Raw genomic sequence first — 13,251 nt, 5'->3', positions numbered from 1 at the left:
AATTTGGGATAACAGCTCAGAATTTTGATCTCTCTCCAACAAGCTGCCTAAGATGAAGAGTACTATAAGATCAATCTTAGACCTATAAGATGAAGAGTACTTAGATATTTTAGAAGTGCCACAATAAAAGATTCCTAATATATTTTTTTTTCCTCAATAAAAACAACAATAGTTTAGCGGATTTCTTAAAGCACAAATACCTTCTTCAGCTGCTGCTCCTTAAAGCACCGGACGCTCCTGGCTGGTTCAGAAATTAAGTTTTTGTAGTTCTCACAGATGTTGAGTCGGGACTGGGCCACCTGCATGGTGCCTTCCAAGAGTGATTTCCAAACTGAGTACATGCTCCTGAAACAATGAAACACAGAGAGGGTGTGGGAAGGAAGAAAGGGAGGTCAGGCGCTCCACTGAAAATTCAGATTTATAGCATCTCCTGAACTGGAAGGATCCTCCATGAGGATCAGAATCCAGCTCCTGGGCTGGTTTATGTGACAGCAGCACACATTTTTCCAAGAACTGCTTTAAACAAAATCTAAAGCACAATCCTTTAGCAAACATCTCCACTTTTAACAAAACCTTTAATGGAAGTTGCACCAAAAATAAATGTTTTCCTGCCTGCTCCTCTCTTGTGATTCAATCTGTTACCAAACCTTTTGGGTTCAGCACTTGAGGGGTTGGGAGAAGATCTCTGGCACTGTGGGATCTCATGGGTGTTAAGGGAGTGTTTCACGTACACTTGAGACTGATAATTCAGTTTATTTCTTTCTAAACACACAACCAACGAGAGGGTGCTGAAAGTCCCAAACACAAATCTGTCAATTTCTTCCTGCTTGAAATAAAACTTGTGGAAATACAAAGAAGACATTAAAACAAAACATCTGAAAGCTTATTACAAATATTTAAGAGGTGCTGTTCAAAGGATTTCAGCAACTGAGTTATTTCTGGTTTCATGTTTTATCCACCTTTCATGTTAATGAAATAAAGTTTTGTAAACAACTGTCTCCTGCTTTGCCTCCTCCCTGCTGTCAGATTTCATCTTCACAAAGAACAGCCTCATAAAATGAGATCTCTTCCTCTCTTTTCCTGTGAAACAATCCACACACTTATCCCTCTAGCCTTAAAGTTACCTACTAAAATCTATATTCAGACACGGGCATTAATACCCAAATAGATGCAAATTACAGTTGTGGTCCTGTCAAGCTGTTTTGTTTCTCCCATCTTCCTAAATATTCAAGTCATAAACATCTATTTAAGACTAATCTCAGGAAAACAAAGCTTCTCTTTTAACTGGCAATGCTCTACTACAAAGGAAAAAAGAAAAATTAGCTACAGAAAAGCAGTGATTCATTGTTAAGTAGAATAATGACACAAATTGAAATGATAAATACAGCAATTTTGAGATATCCAACTGGTAAATTACCTATAATCACTTCGTTCCTCAGCTCTTATTCCAAGCCAGTCCTTCTTTAAGTATTGGCTAGCCAGCTTCTGAATGCTCTGTTAAAAGAAGGGGGGAAATAGTTTAAAAAAAAAAAGGTAATTAAAATATAATTTCTGCTCAATGAAAACCCAAAGAAGCAAACAATCTCCAGCTCAGCAAATGTACAAATTCCCGCACTCAGAGCTGGGAATGCTGGAAGGGAAAAGGCTGAACTTGTGCCAGCTGTGAGAACCCCAATCTGTATTTCTGTGGATCAGGACAGGGGGCTCCCAGCGCCCAGGAAACATCTGGATCATCGCTTATGAGCCCACCCCGACATGCCCAGCCTGGACCATGCAAGGCTGCGGGAGCTCTGCTGCTCCCAGGAGGAGCCCATTGCCCACAGCATTTCACCACACAAGAGACTGACAAACACAGCTCATCTTTAATTATTCATGTTAATTGCACCCTTCAGTCCCTGAGTTTCTTTTTGCACGGCCTCAGGAAATCAATAACAACATTTTCATGCTCAAGGTCAGAAAGCAGCAGGGTTTCATTTATAACCACACAGGGAAGGGGAGCTGCTCCACACCGACCCCTCCTCTGGCTGCAGATCCCATTTTCCTCAATATATCAATTTATATCCCATTTTCTTCAATATATATGCCCATTTCCTCAATATATCAAATATATATCTAATTTTCCTCAATATATCAGTATATATTCCAATTTTCTCAATATATCAATATACATCCCATTTTCCTCAATCTATCACTATAGATCCCATTTTCCTCAGTCGATCAATATATATCCTATTTTCCTCAATATATTCATTTCTATTCCACCTTCCTCAATATATCAACATAGGTCCCTTTTTCCTGCATATATCAATATATATTCCATCTTCCTCAATATATCCATATATATCCCATTTTCCCCAATATATATTCCAGTTTCCTCAATATATATCCCATCTTCCTCAATCTATCAATATATATCCCGTTTTCCTCAATATATCAATATATACCCCATTTTCCTCAATATATCCATAAATATTCCATTTTCCTCAGCATATCCATATATATTCCATTTTCTTTAATATATATCCAATGTCCTCAATATATCAATATACATCCCAGCCTCCTCAATATATCAATATACATTCCATTTTCCTCAATATATTAATTTATATCCCATTTTCCTCAATATGTATCCCAACTTCCTCAATCTATCAATATATAGTCCATTTTCCTCAATATATCCATATATATGCCATTTTCCTCAGTATATCAATGTATATCCTATTTTCTTTACCATGTATCCAATTTCCTCAATATATCAATATATTTCCCATCTTCCTCAATTTATCAATATACATCCAATTTTCCTCAATATATCAATATACATCCCATTTTCCTCAATATATCAATACATATTCCATTTTCCTCAATATATCAGTACACATCCCATTTTGCTTACACGGGTTGCTGGTGGGACAACAGCTGGACACAAGCCCTTGAAGATTCTTTGCAACCCAGACCATCACCACAAAAACTCCTCCAGCTTTTGCATGTCAGCCTACACAGCAAAGAAGAGACCTGGGTGGAAATTCCCTCTCCAGCTAAGAATCAATGCCCCAGGAGGATTTTGGAAAAGCAGTCCTGAGGAAGAGCCTGGGGTGAGACATCTTTGCCCAGTGTCATTTATTTACACTTTCCATACCATGTTTAACATGCAACAACCTTTGAATTACCCCTAGAAAAAATATCAGGAGTAGCTGAAACACCACAAGATTTTATTCATGTCTCACAGCCCACACACTGGTAGAAATTTATCAGCAAGCTATGATTTGATCAATGTGTTCACATAGAAAAATTAAATGTTGCTAATAGATCACTAGTAGCAAAGTCATGCTCCCTCATGCTTTTAAAAAAAAATGTGAATTCCATCAGGTAGCTGTTAAAAAAACCCCAGATAAAAGGAAAAACAGCATTTCCTTTTAACCCTGGCAGAGTGATTTGTGACGGGATTTGGAGCTTTATGAGATGCCTCCACCTGGTGCTAATTCCATTTTCCACCTTTTATTCTTTTGACTCCACTACAAGATGTGCCTCAAGATGCCGAACACACATTCCCCAACAGCAAAAAAAACTCACTGGCAGCTGAGGACAAGCTCTGCCAAAATTAAGATGCAGAAAAAGTCACCAGAGGGATAAATAAAGCTATTTTTGCCCAGAGAAATCCTATCACTGATGTCAGCAAATAAACCATAAACCCAGAGGGATTAACCATTAATTTCCAAACTGAACAAGCTCAGCAACAGAACCACTCAAAAAAGTGAAGAGAACGGGGAGGACACAAGAATCATGGAATATCCTGAGCCGGAAGGGACCCACAGGATCACAAAATCAACTCCTGGCCCTGCACAGTCCAACAATCCCACCCTGGGAGCTTTGTCCAGACACCCCTGGAGCTCTGGCATCCAGGAAAAAATCAGCACAATTTCACACACACTCAGATTTGTATTTCCCAGGCCTGCAGCTCCTGTTTGATGTTTTCTATCACCAGACCTCACCTCAAGTCTATTTATTGATATTCTCTAATAAAGTCAGTTGTGGCAGGTATTGGGGAGGAAAAAACTTTAAAATATTTGCTATAATACTTACAAAAGGGATCACCATTAGAAAAGGAAAGAGGGAGATAACCTAAATAAAAAGATCATTGTTGGAAGACTTTTTAGAAGTCATATTAATGATACTTTCCAAAGCAGTTGTAAGGTTTTTATCTGTAATAATAACTGAGAGGTGCTGATGACAGCAGGTGCCCAAAAACCCTATAATTGATAGCAGAAAGCATGACAGACACAGCTGATGTAACACTGAGTTTTGGGACTATCAGGCAGCCAAATTCAGGGCTGCTTTTCATTTAGGTGGTTTCAGTATCTTGCATCATTTTGATCCCTTCTCTTTACCACAGCAGCTTTCTGACATGATTATTTCTTTTTTTCATTATTTTGTTTGCTAAGTCCTCTTCTGGCAGGCAAACACTCCACAACAGAGAGGCTTCAGTATCTTTTTAATTTGCTTCTTCTCTGGGAAAAGCAAGGTTACTCCCAATTAAACTGACTTCATGGGAAGTGTGGAAGCCACTTTTACTAATCAACAGCTGCAAATTAACACTCTACCAGCACCTAGAAAAAGTCACAGTTTTATTATGTATTAATTCCTATTATCAGACTCATCCATTGCTGATGTACTAAAAAGCTTTGCTTTATTTTACTTTTAAATGGGAAAAAAAGCGTTGGGAATGTTGCACTTGGTCATTATTGTGAGTGCAGGCACTGTGGAAAATTCTGTTTTATTTCAGTATTGCTGGTTCTTCCAAAATAAATTTGACAGCTACACCAAGACTCTCCTGCCACTGTAAAAACAGCCTTGTGACTGATATCAGATATTTTCAAACCCATATTTTTAGCTGTAAGAGAGCAAGACTGTATGGGCCATTCTGTGATGATCCTTGTGGGGCCCTTCCAGCCCAGAATATTCTGTGAAATGAATGAAGCAATCTGTGAGGACTGGATGAGGATGAAGGGGAATTGTCACACACAGAGACGCCTCAAAAAAAAAAAAAAGGGCAAAAAAACCCCACACAACCAAAATGCAGAATGTCTACATTTTGAAGAATGCTTCTACTACACAAATGAAGAAATTAGGTGCATCCAAACCAAGAAATTTCAGGCACTTCCCAAATGCCCTCAGCTTTTTTTCTCAAACCAGTGAGATTTGACCCAACTTCAGGGAGCCCGACTCACTCAAACACAGCTACCTGGGGCCAAAAACTCAGGAGGGAGCTTCATCAATCACACAGATGTTTGCCTCACAAGCTTCCAGAGTAACTTGGAAGAGATTTTACACCCTTGCCAATCTCTTGGAAACATCTGGACAGGGAGAAGGGAGCAGAAAATGCAGTACAGCCTGTGAGGTGAGAACTCTGGTTCCCGAATCCAGCAGAACCATTCAGTGTCAGTACTGAAGTCTGGGATAGTGATTGCTTCAAGTGACATTTTATTTACCAGAGCTGGATTAAATATTTTAATGAGAATGAAGGGACTGAGGCAGGGATTCCAGGGAGGATGTGATGGGGCTCCACTGGCATCACAAGCTCTGTCAGACACAATCCAGAGGGTTTTAGGCACCAGCCCCATGGCCAAATGAAAATGAAAACAATCCCAGGAACAGGCAGCACAAGAACTTCTCCAGTGCATCCTGGGCTTCCCAAAAGGTGCCCTGACTGCTGATCTGCACTGCCTTTAACACGGTTAATGAGAAATAAGAGGTTCCCCTGTGCCTGCAGCATCAATTGCAAAATTCCCTGGAAATGTTAGGAAAGGTGAAGCTGCACCCCTAACCATGCTGCTTCTCCTTCCTCAAGATGGGATGTCCCTTCCCACTATCAGATGACTCCAAGAAAATATGGAGTTTCATTCATTCATTTATTCATTCACAATTTTGTTCCAAGCTGCTTCATTTCTCTTTTTATTTTCAGATATTTGAAGCATGACAAGAAAGCAAAGAAAAACAAAGTGGGAAGCTAAAAAAATCATGTACAGCAGTTAAATATCACCTCAGGCATTGCTACAATCAGGTTTAGCAAAGGAAACGTCAAAGCTCTTCTCATTCACTTTGTTCATCTGTTAAAACTGCTGCTTTATTTGCAGCATCTTAATTCTCTCCAAAACAACCTGAATGAGATATAATTTAGCTTTTCCTTTCCCAGCCCTTCTTTAAAAAAAAACTGGCACTAAGTTTGTCCCTTTTTTCCAAAGGTTTCACAGTTTTCAAAGACAACACAGAGCTAAGACAGGAAATGATCAGAGGATAAATCCACTGCAGCCAAGCTGACTAGACCTAAAGCCAATTCAGATTTATTCATCAAAATATCCTCTCACCTATTATTTTCCTGACCTTTCATCAGGCCAGGATCCATAGCTAACCTAGGGATTCATATTCTGTATTACTTGGCACAAAACCAGTGTTGGAAGTTTCTTTCTCTGCCTTATTAAGAGTCTCCCTTATTATGAATACACTGACAGATTTTGAGTAACAGAACCACATTTCACTAAGCTTCCAACTGCTTTTTCTCTGAATTCTCCTGTCTTCGGCTTCCAAATTTTAGGATTTCAGGCATCAGGAAAAATTAATTGTAATCTCCATGATGTGGCATCGTGGCCATAGCTTAATTACAGATACTTCCAACTCTAGGCAGGTTACAAACCAGCATAAATCCACTTACACCAACCAAGCTCAGTATTCATGTGGAGAAATTATTTTCACTTTCTAAATTACATATTTTAAATTGCTACATTAAGGATGTGTTGCTATTTGGAAACACTCCAGGTTATTTTGAAGGCCTTTGGCTAAATGGCTCCTTTAAAAATGACTGTGTTGACTGATTGCACCATCCAGTATTTATCCAGTGAGACTATTTCAGACAGCCTGAAGTTTAGGGACTCTCTTCTCACAATTTTTAGCTCTACAACCCCTGAATAAGTACAATAATCCAAGCAAATAAAAATCCCCGAGCTTTCCAGGCACCCAGTGAGGAAATCTGAGTAAAATTCCCCCCATCTTTGAGCATGAAAGTTGGAAAATGGCTGAAGATTGATTTAATTCTTCAAAATACAAGGAGCTCCTGTTTAAACCATCTAAAATTATTCCTTCTTATACTTGAAATAACTTCTCCTAGATTGTGAAGCTGTTCTGCATAAACTCAGAGTTCTTTTTCAGAGTTGGCTTTCTTTAAGTCCCTAAGAAGCTGTTAGAAAACCTCAGGAAGGGGCAGAGCCCCAGGTTGTATTACAAGATATCAGGAGGTTTCCACCACATCACTTCTCCCTGGAGCCAAAGGCACATTAGCAGCTCTGGAGAAGAAGTTTGTTTGCCTTTTGGTTCAGAAGTCTGTGCTTCCTGAGCAAATCCCATTCCTAACAGATAAACCAAAGTCCTGGATCACATTTCAGATGGGGAACCACTGCTTTACACTGCTCCTTATAAACCAGATTTCTTTTCCACCCTACTGCACTAGACCATGTCATTTTTGGCTGAGTTAATTTTTAACTTTTAGGTAAACTTTTAACAACTTTGGACCTTGCTCTTTAGATGGATCTAAAGCTTAAAAATAGGAAAATTCATGAGGTTACACAAGGCCAAGTGCAAGGCTGTGCACATGGGTCAGAGCAATGAGAGGACACAGGGAATGGATTCCCAGTGACATAGAGCAGGGACAGATGGGATTTTGGGAAGGAATTCCTGGCTGTGAGGGTGGGCAGGCCCTGGCACAGGTGCCCAGAGCAGCTGTGGCTGCCCTTGCATCCCTGGAAGTGTCCAAGGCCAGGCTGGACAACCTGGGATCATAGGAGGTGTCCCCGCCCATGGCAGGGGGCTGGGATGAGGTGATTTTTAAAATCCCTCCCTGAAATTAAAGGACTGACGAGAGTGAAGTCATGGCAAACTTTTCCTCCATGTACAGGTTAGATTGCCAACATTAATTCAAAGTGAAGTTTCTCAGGACACAAACACAAAACGCCACCCAAATCCCACAGAGATGGCACAGCAGCACTTCTGCCATTCACCCAAAGAGGAACCACGTCGGGGACACCAGTGCCACATCCCTCCTCTGTCTCACACCTCAGCTGAGGCAGGACATGGGGACACGTCTGCCACCTCCTCACCACCATTCCCTGCTGCTTTCAGGATCCCAGCCAGGAGCATCCCTTTAATGTGAGTCTGAAGGGATGTCTGGGGGTTTTAACCAGCACTGCTGTCAGGTACAGGGGGTTTTCTTCTCGGTTTGAGTGCTAAGAAACAGCACTTCCAAAAAGCACCAAACTGACTCCTGGAATGCTGATTTTCCCTTTCCCCCACCCAAATTGAAGCTCTGTGTTGCTAGACAGAAAGACAGACAAGAGGATCATGATGTGGAGCCTTGGAAAAAAGGAAAGCCCCAGTTAGGACTAAAAAAAAGTCTAATTCCTCAAATTCTCACCTTCCCCATAATTACCTCAATGAGTTCTGTTTTGCTGAGCGAAACCAAAACCAGATACTTCCCAGTTTTGTAACATGTGAAGTGCACAGCAATAATTTCCAAATTTCCTGTAACTCAGATCTGGGGTGGCTGATGAGGGATGGCAAAAACCTCACCTTCCACAGGATTTCTTGGCTGGAGAACACTGTGCAGCCACTGCTCTATGAAAAGAGGGATCAGGATGGGATCTCCTAAGCAAAGCCTGAACTACGGACTAAAAATCCATATTAACCAGGTCACCTGCCTCATGGAACCAGTTCAAAACATCTGAACTAGGTAAAAAAGCAGGGAAGCACTGAAGAACTACAAAGAGAATATCAGAGTAAACCAGAAATGCTGAGTGACCTCTCTGTATTGTTTCAAAGAGCTAAAAAATATGTATTTAAGACCAACAAGTCATGGCTGCAACATTGTGTTTCTCTCATCCTCCCTCTAGGACTTGGCACTGACCATAACAACAAGCCATAATTACCAAACTACAGCATGTGTAGGGTTTTTTTGTTTGTTTTTCTTTTTTTTTTTTAATAGTCCCATTTAGGAGGATTAAATTTTTAAATATTTACTAATCTGAGAGAAACCTTTCTGAATTTGTTTCATTCTCCACAGTGCTGCCACTGAAGCTGCTCTGTGTTATTCCCTGGAAGTGCCTCCAACAGGTCAGCATTTCCTATTCTGTGGGAACTTCTTAATTAAAGGTTCACATGATTACAAAGCACTGACACAGCTCCTGCTCTATGGAGCACAAAGCTGATTGTTTTTCCCCACCCTAAAACATCTGGCAGATAACTCTGAAATTGGTTGTGCTTCACATAATATTTATTGATCAGTTTGTAACAGTGGAAGCATTACAAACTCTGAAGTTTATCATGCTGAAGTTTTTAAATTAATTTTGAATTTGGTAATTAGCTTCTGAGCTTGGTCTATCTTAAGAATATGGAACCTGCAATTAAGTCAGGTTTTGGCATAAATTTAATTGTGTACATCAAAATATGAGGTAAAAAGTAGAAATCAACCTGAAAATGCAATGCCATATTTTTAAGGAGTTTGGTACATTTCGTCTGTCTGGAAAAGTTTACATGAACAAATTTTGCTCTGAAAGCATCACCACTATTCAGAATTCACTACTTGCTAATTAAATAATTTTTAGATTCCTATTTCTTGTCCATTCTGTTCAACACTAACCTCTAAAGGTCTACTTCAAGCCCTGCTGAAACCAACTCCTCTAATAGAAGATGATAACAAAAATTGTGCACAGCAGCTAGTTTCTACAGATTCATAAACTTATGTAGTTTGAGACTAATTAGCAAAGCCCCTTTTCATCAAACATTTCAGGGAAGGCATAGTGGCATGGAAAAGAAATTCTGGGATGCTGCAGCCACACATTCCGAGTGTCACTGGTCCCACCACAGCCCCACGATGTCCTTGATGACAGTAAGCTTCAAGATCCCTTCCAACCCATCCCATGATTTCATGAGCAAAGGTTTGCCACTGCTCACCTAGTTATGCTCAGAGCAGAAAAATAATTAAATGTAGCACAAACTCTTCAACAGCCAAGGAATTTGATCCCTCACCTGACACTCTGGGTTTGTTCTGAACCCCTAAACCTGCACTAAAAGCAGAGTTACAAATGTCAAGGCTAGAAGACAGAGACCTAAATTTCTGAAAAACACATGAAGATGATTCACCTTGGCTGGACAACTCTTCCAGCTGCACAAACAACCCAAGAGCTCCCTGGAAATCAGGGAGACAAGTGTGCACGCTTCCATCCGCCAAGGAATTTTGGCACCACCCTCCAGTTATGGAAAACAAAGGTTTGGACTTCCTACATGAAACAGCTGGATTGATCAGGCAGCTTGAGCAGGAGCAGAGTAAGAACACAGTTGTACCTAACATTTTCAGCATTCTAAGTCAGCAGACACCAAAGCCACGTTATTCTTTTGGTTAGTAAAGTCTGAGACTTGATGCAGGAAAAAGGATGGGAGAACTCATCATTTCAATGGGGAAAAAAAAGAATAAATACTTTATTTATTACTGGGTGAGGGGAATTCCAGCCAAGTGTTTTTTTAGGAAGAATACCCATTCATAGAAGAACATTAAAAATGGTGGGATCGTGTCCTGCAGGGAAGTACAGAAGAAAGAGATAATCTCAAAAAAATTCTCCTGAAATTTGAAGTCCCTGTTCCCCCCTGGCTGTCCCCTCCTGTCAGGAGCTGTGCAGAGCCACAAGGTCCCCCCTGATCCCCCTTTTCTCCATCTGAGCCCCTGCCCAGCTCCCTCAGCCCCTCCTGGGGCTCCAGACCCTTCCCAGCTCTGTTCCCTTCCCTGGACACCATCCAGCCCCTCATTGTCCTAATCCATTTTTGAGCCTTGAAAATCCTAAAACTCTCTCAGGGTTTTTTTCCCATAGAAAAAGTAAACACAGTGCCCACAGTAGGAGGGATGCCACAGGAAGGCTGCCATGAGAAGATCCCAGGTGAATGTGGCACACCAGAACCACCATTAATAATTAAACTGGGTGCAAAGGAGATCACTGATACCAACATTCCCAGGCAAGGGGGCTCCAAAGCTCATATCCAGCTTCCCATAAGCAGCAGTGATGCCCAGGGATCACAGCCTTTGTAATTCTTTAATTAACCACAGAAAATGTCCCACCTTTCCAAGACTCCACATTAACCCTGGAGTAATAACAATAAAATTACCTAGTGCACAGCACATTCCTTAACACCTCATATATCCTACAGGACACAGGATGTGACATCCTCATTCCTTTAGCTGAACCTTTAAAGTATTGCCTATATTTCCAGGGATTTGCCATGGTTTTGTTTTGTCCTTTGTAAATCAAACAGTAGCAGAGACTGAAAGCAAAATTTAAGGCTGTAGAACACAGTTACGCAAACAACACAAAATTTTAAGTAACATTGTAGCCATCTTAAAGTGTCTTTAATAGTATTTTATAGAGTAAGTTTACTGTTTCACAGTATGGTAGTACTTTAAATCAAGGATTATTTTTTAGAAAAAAAAATCTCTATTTTCAACAGGACAGAAAAGCTGGCAGCAATAATGCAAATATGTTAAAGGTTGTGTTCATGTTCAAACATCTGTAGAAAAATAGAAACCCTTCCACAACTCAGGATACAGGTGCCAAAGCACTCACTAAGGGGAAAAACAGTCTATTAGAAAGCAATTTTTCTCTGAAGTCAGAAGACAAGCCAACCCTACAAGAGCTGCCAAGAACATCAGAGTCCAACTCAGTTTGACTTTGTTCACATGAAAAAAAAAAAAAAAGAAAGAAAAAGAAATTCCTTCCTGCTCAGTTAAGAAAGAATTTAACAGAAACAGTTCAGAAAAACAAAAAATCATCACGTCAATAGAAAGCACAGACAGAGAAGGAAAGCTTGTCTTAGGGAGAATAAAACACGCATTAATTCAGGCTCAATGTTTGCTAAGCACAGGTCCACCCAGAGGAAGGTTTTTAGGGGTTTATACACGATTTCCCACGTGCAACTGCAGGAATTGGCGTTATCAGACACACAGCGCGAGGCAGGGAAGGCAGAGCCGGGGAAAGGAACCATCTGCTCCGCGCGGCGCCGACACAAAGGGCGAGGCCGCGGCCTGGCAGCTCGGGCCTGGGCAGCATATGGCACATTTCCTCCCAACTGGGCACCGTCTGCCTCCCCCCACCTCTGCCACAGCCCCCCAGCCTGTGTGGGGTTGGTGGGCAGCTCTGTGGGGCTGCAAAGCGAGGCACAGAGCAGCACAGCAGGGCCGTTCTCAAGGAGGGTGAGAGGGGACGTGAAGCGCTGCCACCTCTGCCATCCCCTCAGATTGGTGCCTTGGCAATTCTTCGGCTCTCTGAATGGATTCTGGGCTAATTTCTCACCAGAGATATGAAACGTCCTCCTATTCTGGTTTCAAAATTGGAAAATTCCCAAACCGCTTCTAAGGCAGGTCCCAAATAAAGGGAGGGAAAGAAAAAAAGGAAGACTGAAGTCCTAGCAAACTAATATTATCTGGACCAATTTGCTTGCGTTCTTGTCCTTTAAAAAGCAAAGGCTCAAATCCTAGCAAAGTAAGATTATTTGGACCAAATTCCTTTGGGTTCCTATTCTTAAAATAGCAACGGCAACCTTTAATTTATGTATCTACTGATATCTACAAGACAAACTCTTGAGCCCCAAGTTTACTCATATATCAATAAAATAAACCATAGAAGCCTGAAATTCCAAGTCCATGCTGATAACAAATATATTTTACCATAAAATTAGCCAAGAACAGGGCTGAAAATGAGGTCCCTGGAAAGAGGTTTGCATTTCACACACGAGTGTTCAGAGACAACACCTAGGGTGGTTCTGTCCAGCTTGTTTAGAACAAGGTTTTGCTACAATGATAAATGGAAGCTCTCCATTACAGTTCCACATCAGCAAATTAAATGAGGTAAAGGCAGACTGCAGCAGGTTTTTCTGCTCTGGTTTCTGGGAGCACCAGTGCCCTGGGTGTGGTCAGCACTCTGTAACATCAGGCCAGGCAGTACAGAGACCAAAACCTCCCAAAATCAAATGCAGCAACAACAACTCACATCTGAAGCAAAAAATGGCATGCAAAGGTTAACATAGTGCAAATGAAGTGAGCCCAGGAGGGAATGAGACCACATCAGTCCCCACTACACTGATCTCAGCACATCAGCACCTTAATTCAATCCCAGATTACACAGCAGTTACACGAGGCTGCACTATTCACCCTGCAGTACACTG

At 41.1% G+C, this 13,251-nt stretch overlaps 1 protein-coding gene across 2 annotated transcripts in view; it reads right to left on the bottom strand.

The window, feature by feature from the left end:
• Positions 1 to 13,251, bottom strand: part of FCHSD2 (FCH and double SH3 domains 2) — a 117,797-nt gene that overhangs the window by 56,296 nt on the left and 48,250 nt on the right. For both annotated transcript variants that reach the window (XM_058825410.1, XM_058825411.1), the window contains exons 4-5: positions 1,418 to 1,494; positions 201 to 345 (exon numbers count right to left, since the gene is read on the bottom strand). In XM_058825410.1, coding sequence (XP_058681393.1) covers positions 201 to 345; positions 1,418 to 1,494 — 222 coding nt within the window. The remainder of the gene's footprint in view (positions 1 to 200; positions 346 to 1,417; positions 1,495 to 13,251) is intronic.

The sequence above is a fragment of the Ammospiza caudacuta genome, chromosome 2 (assembly GCF_027887145.1).
Source record: "Ammospiza caudacuta isolate bAmmCau1 chromosome 2, bAmmCau1.pri, whole genome shotgun sequence".
Lineage (NCBI taxonomy): Eukaryota > Metazoa > Chordata > Aves > Passeriformes > Passerellidae > Ammospiza > Ammospiza caudacuta.
Note: the sequence above shows the minus strand (reverse complement) of the source record. Positions and strands in the feature narration are given on the sequence as shown.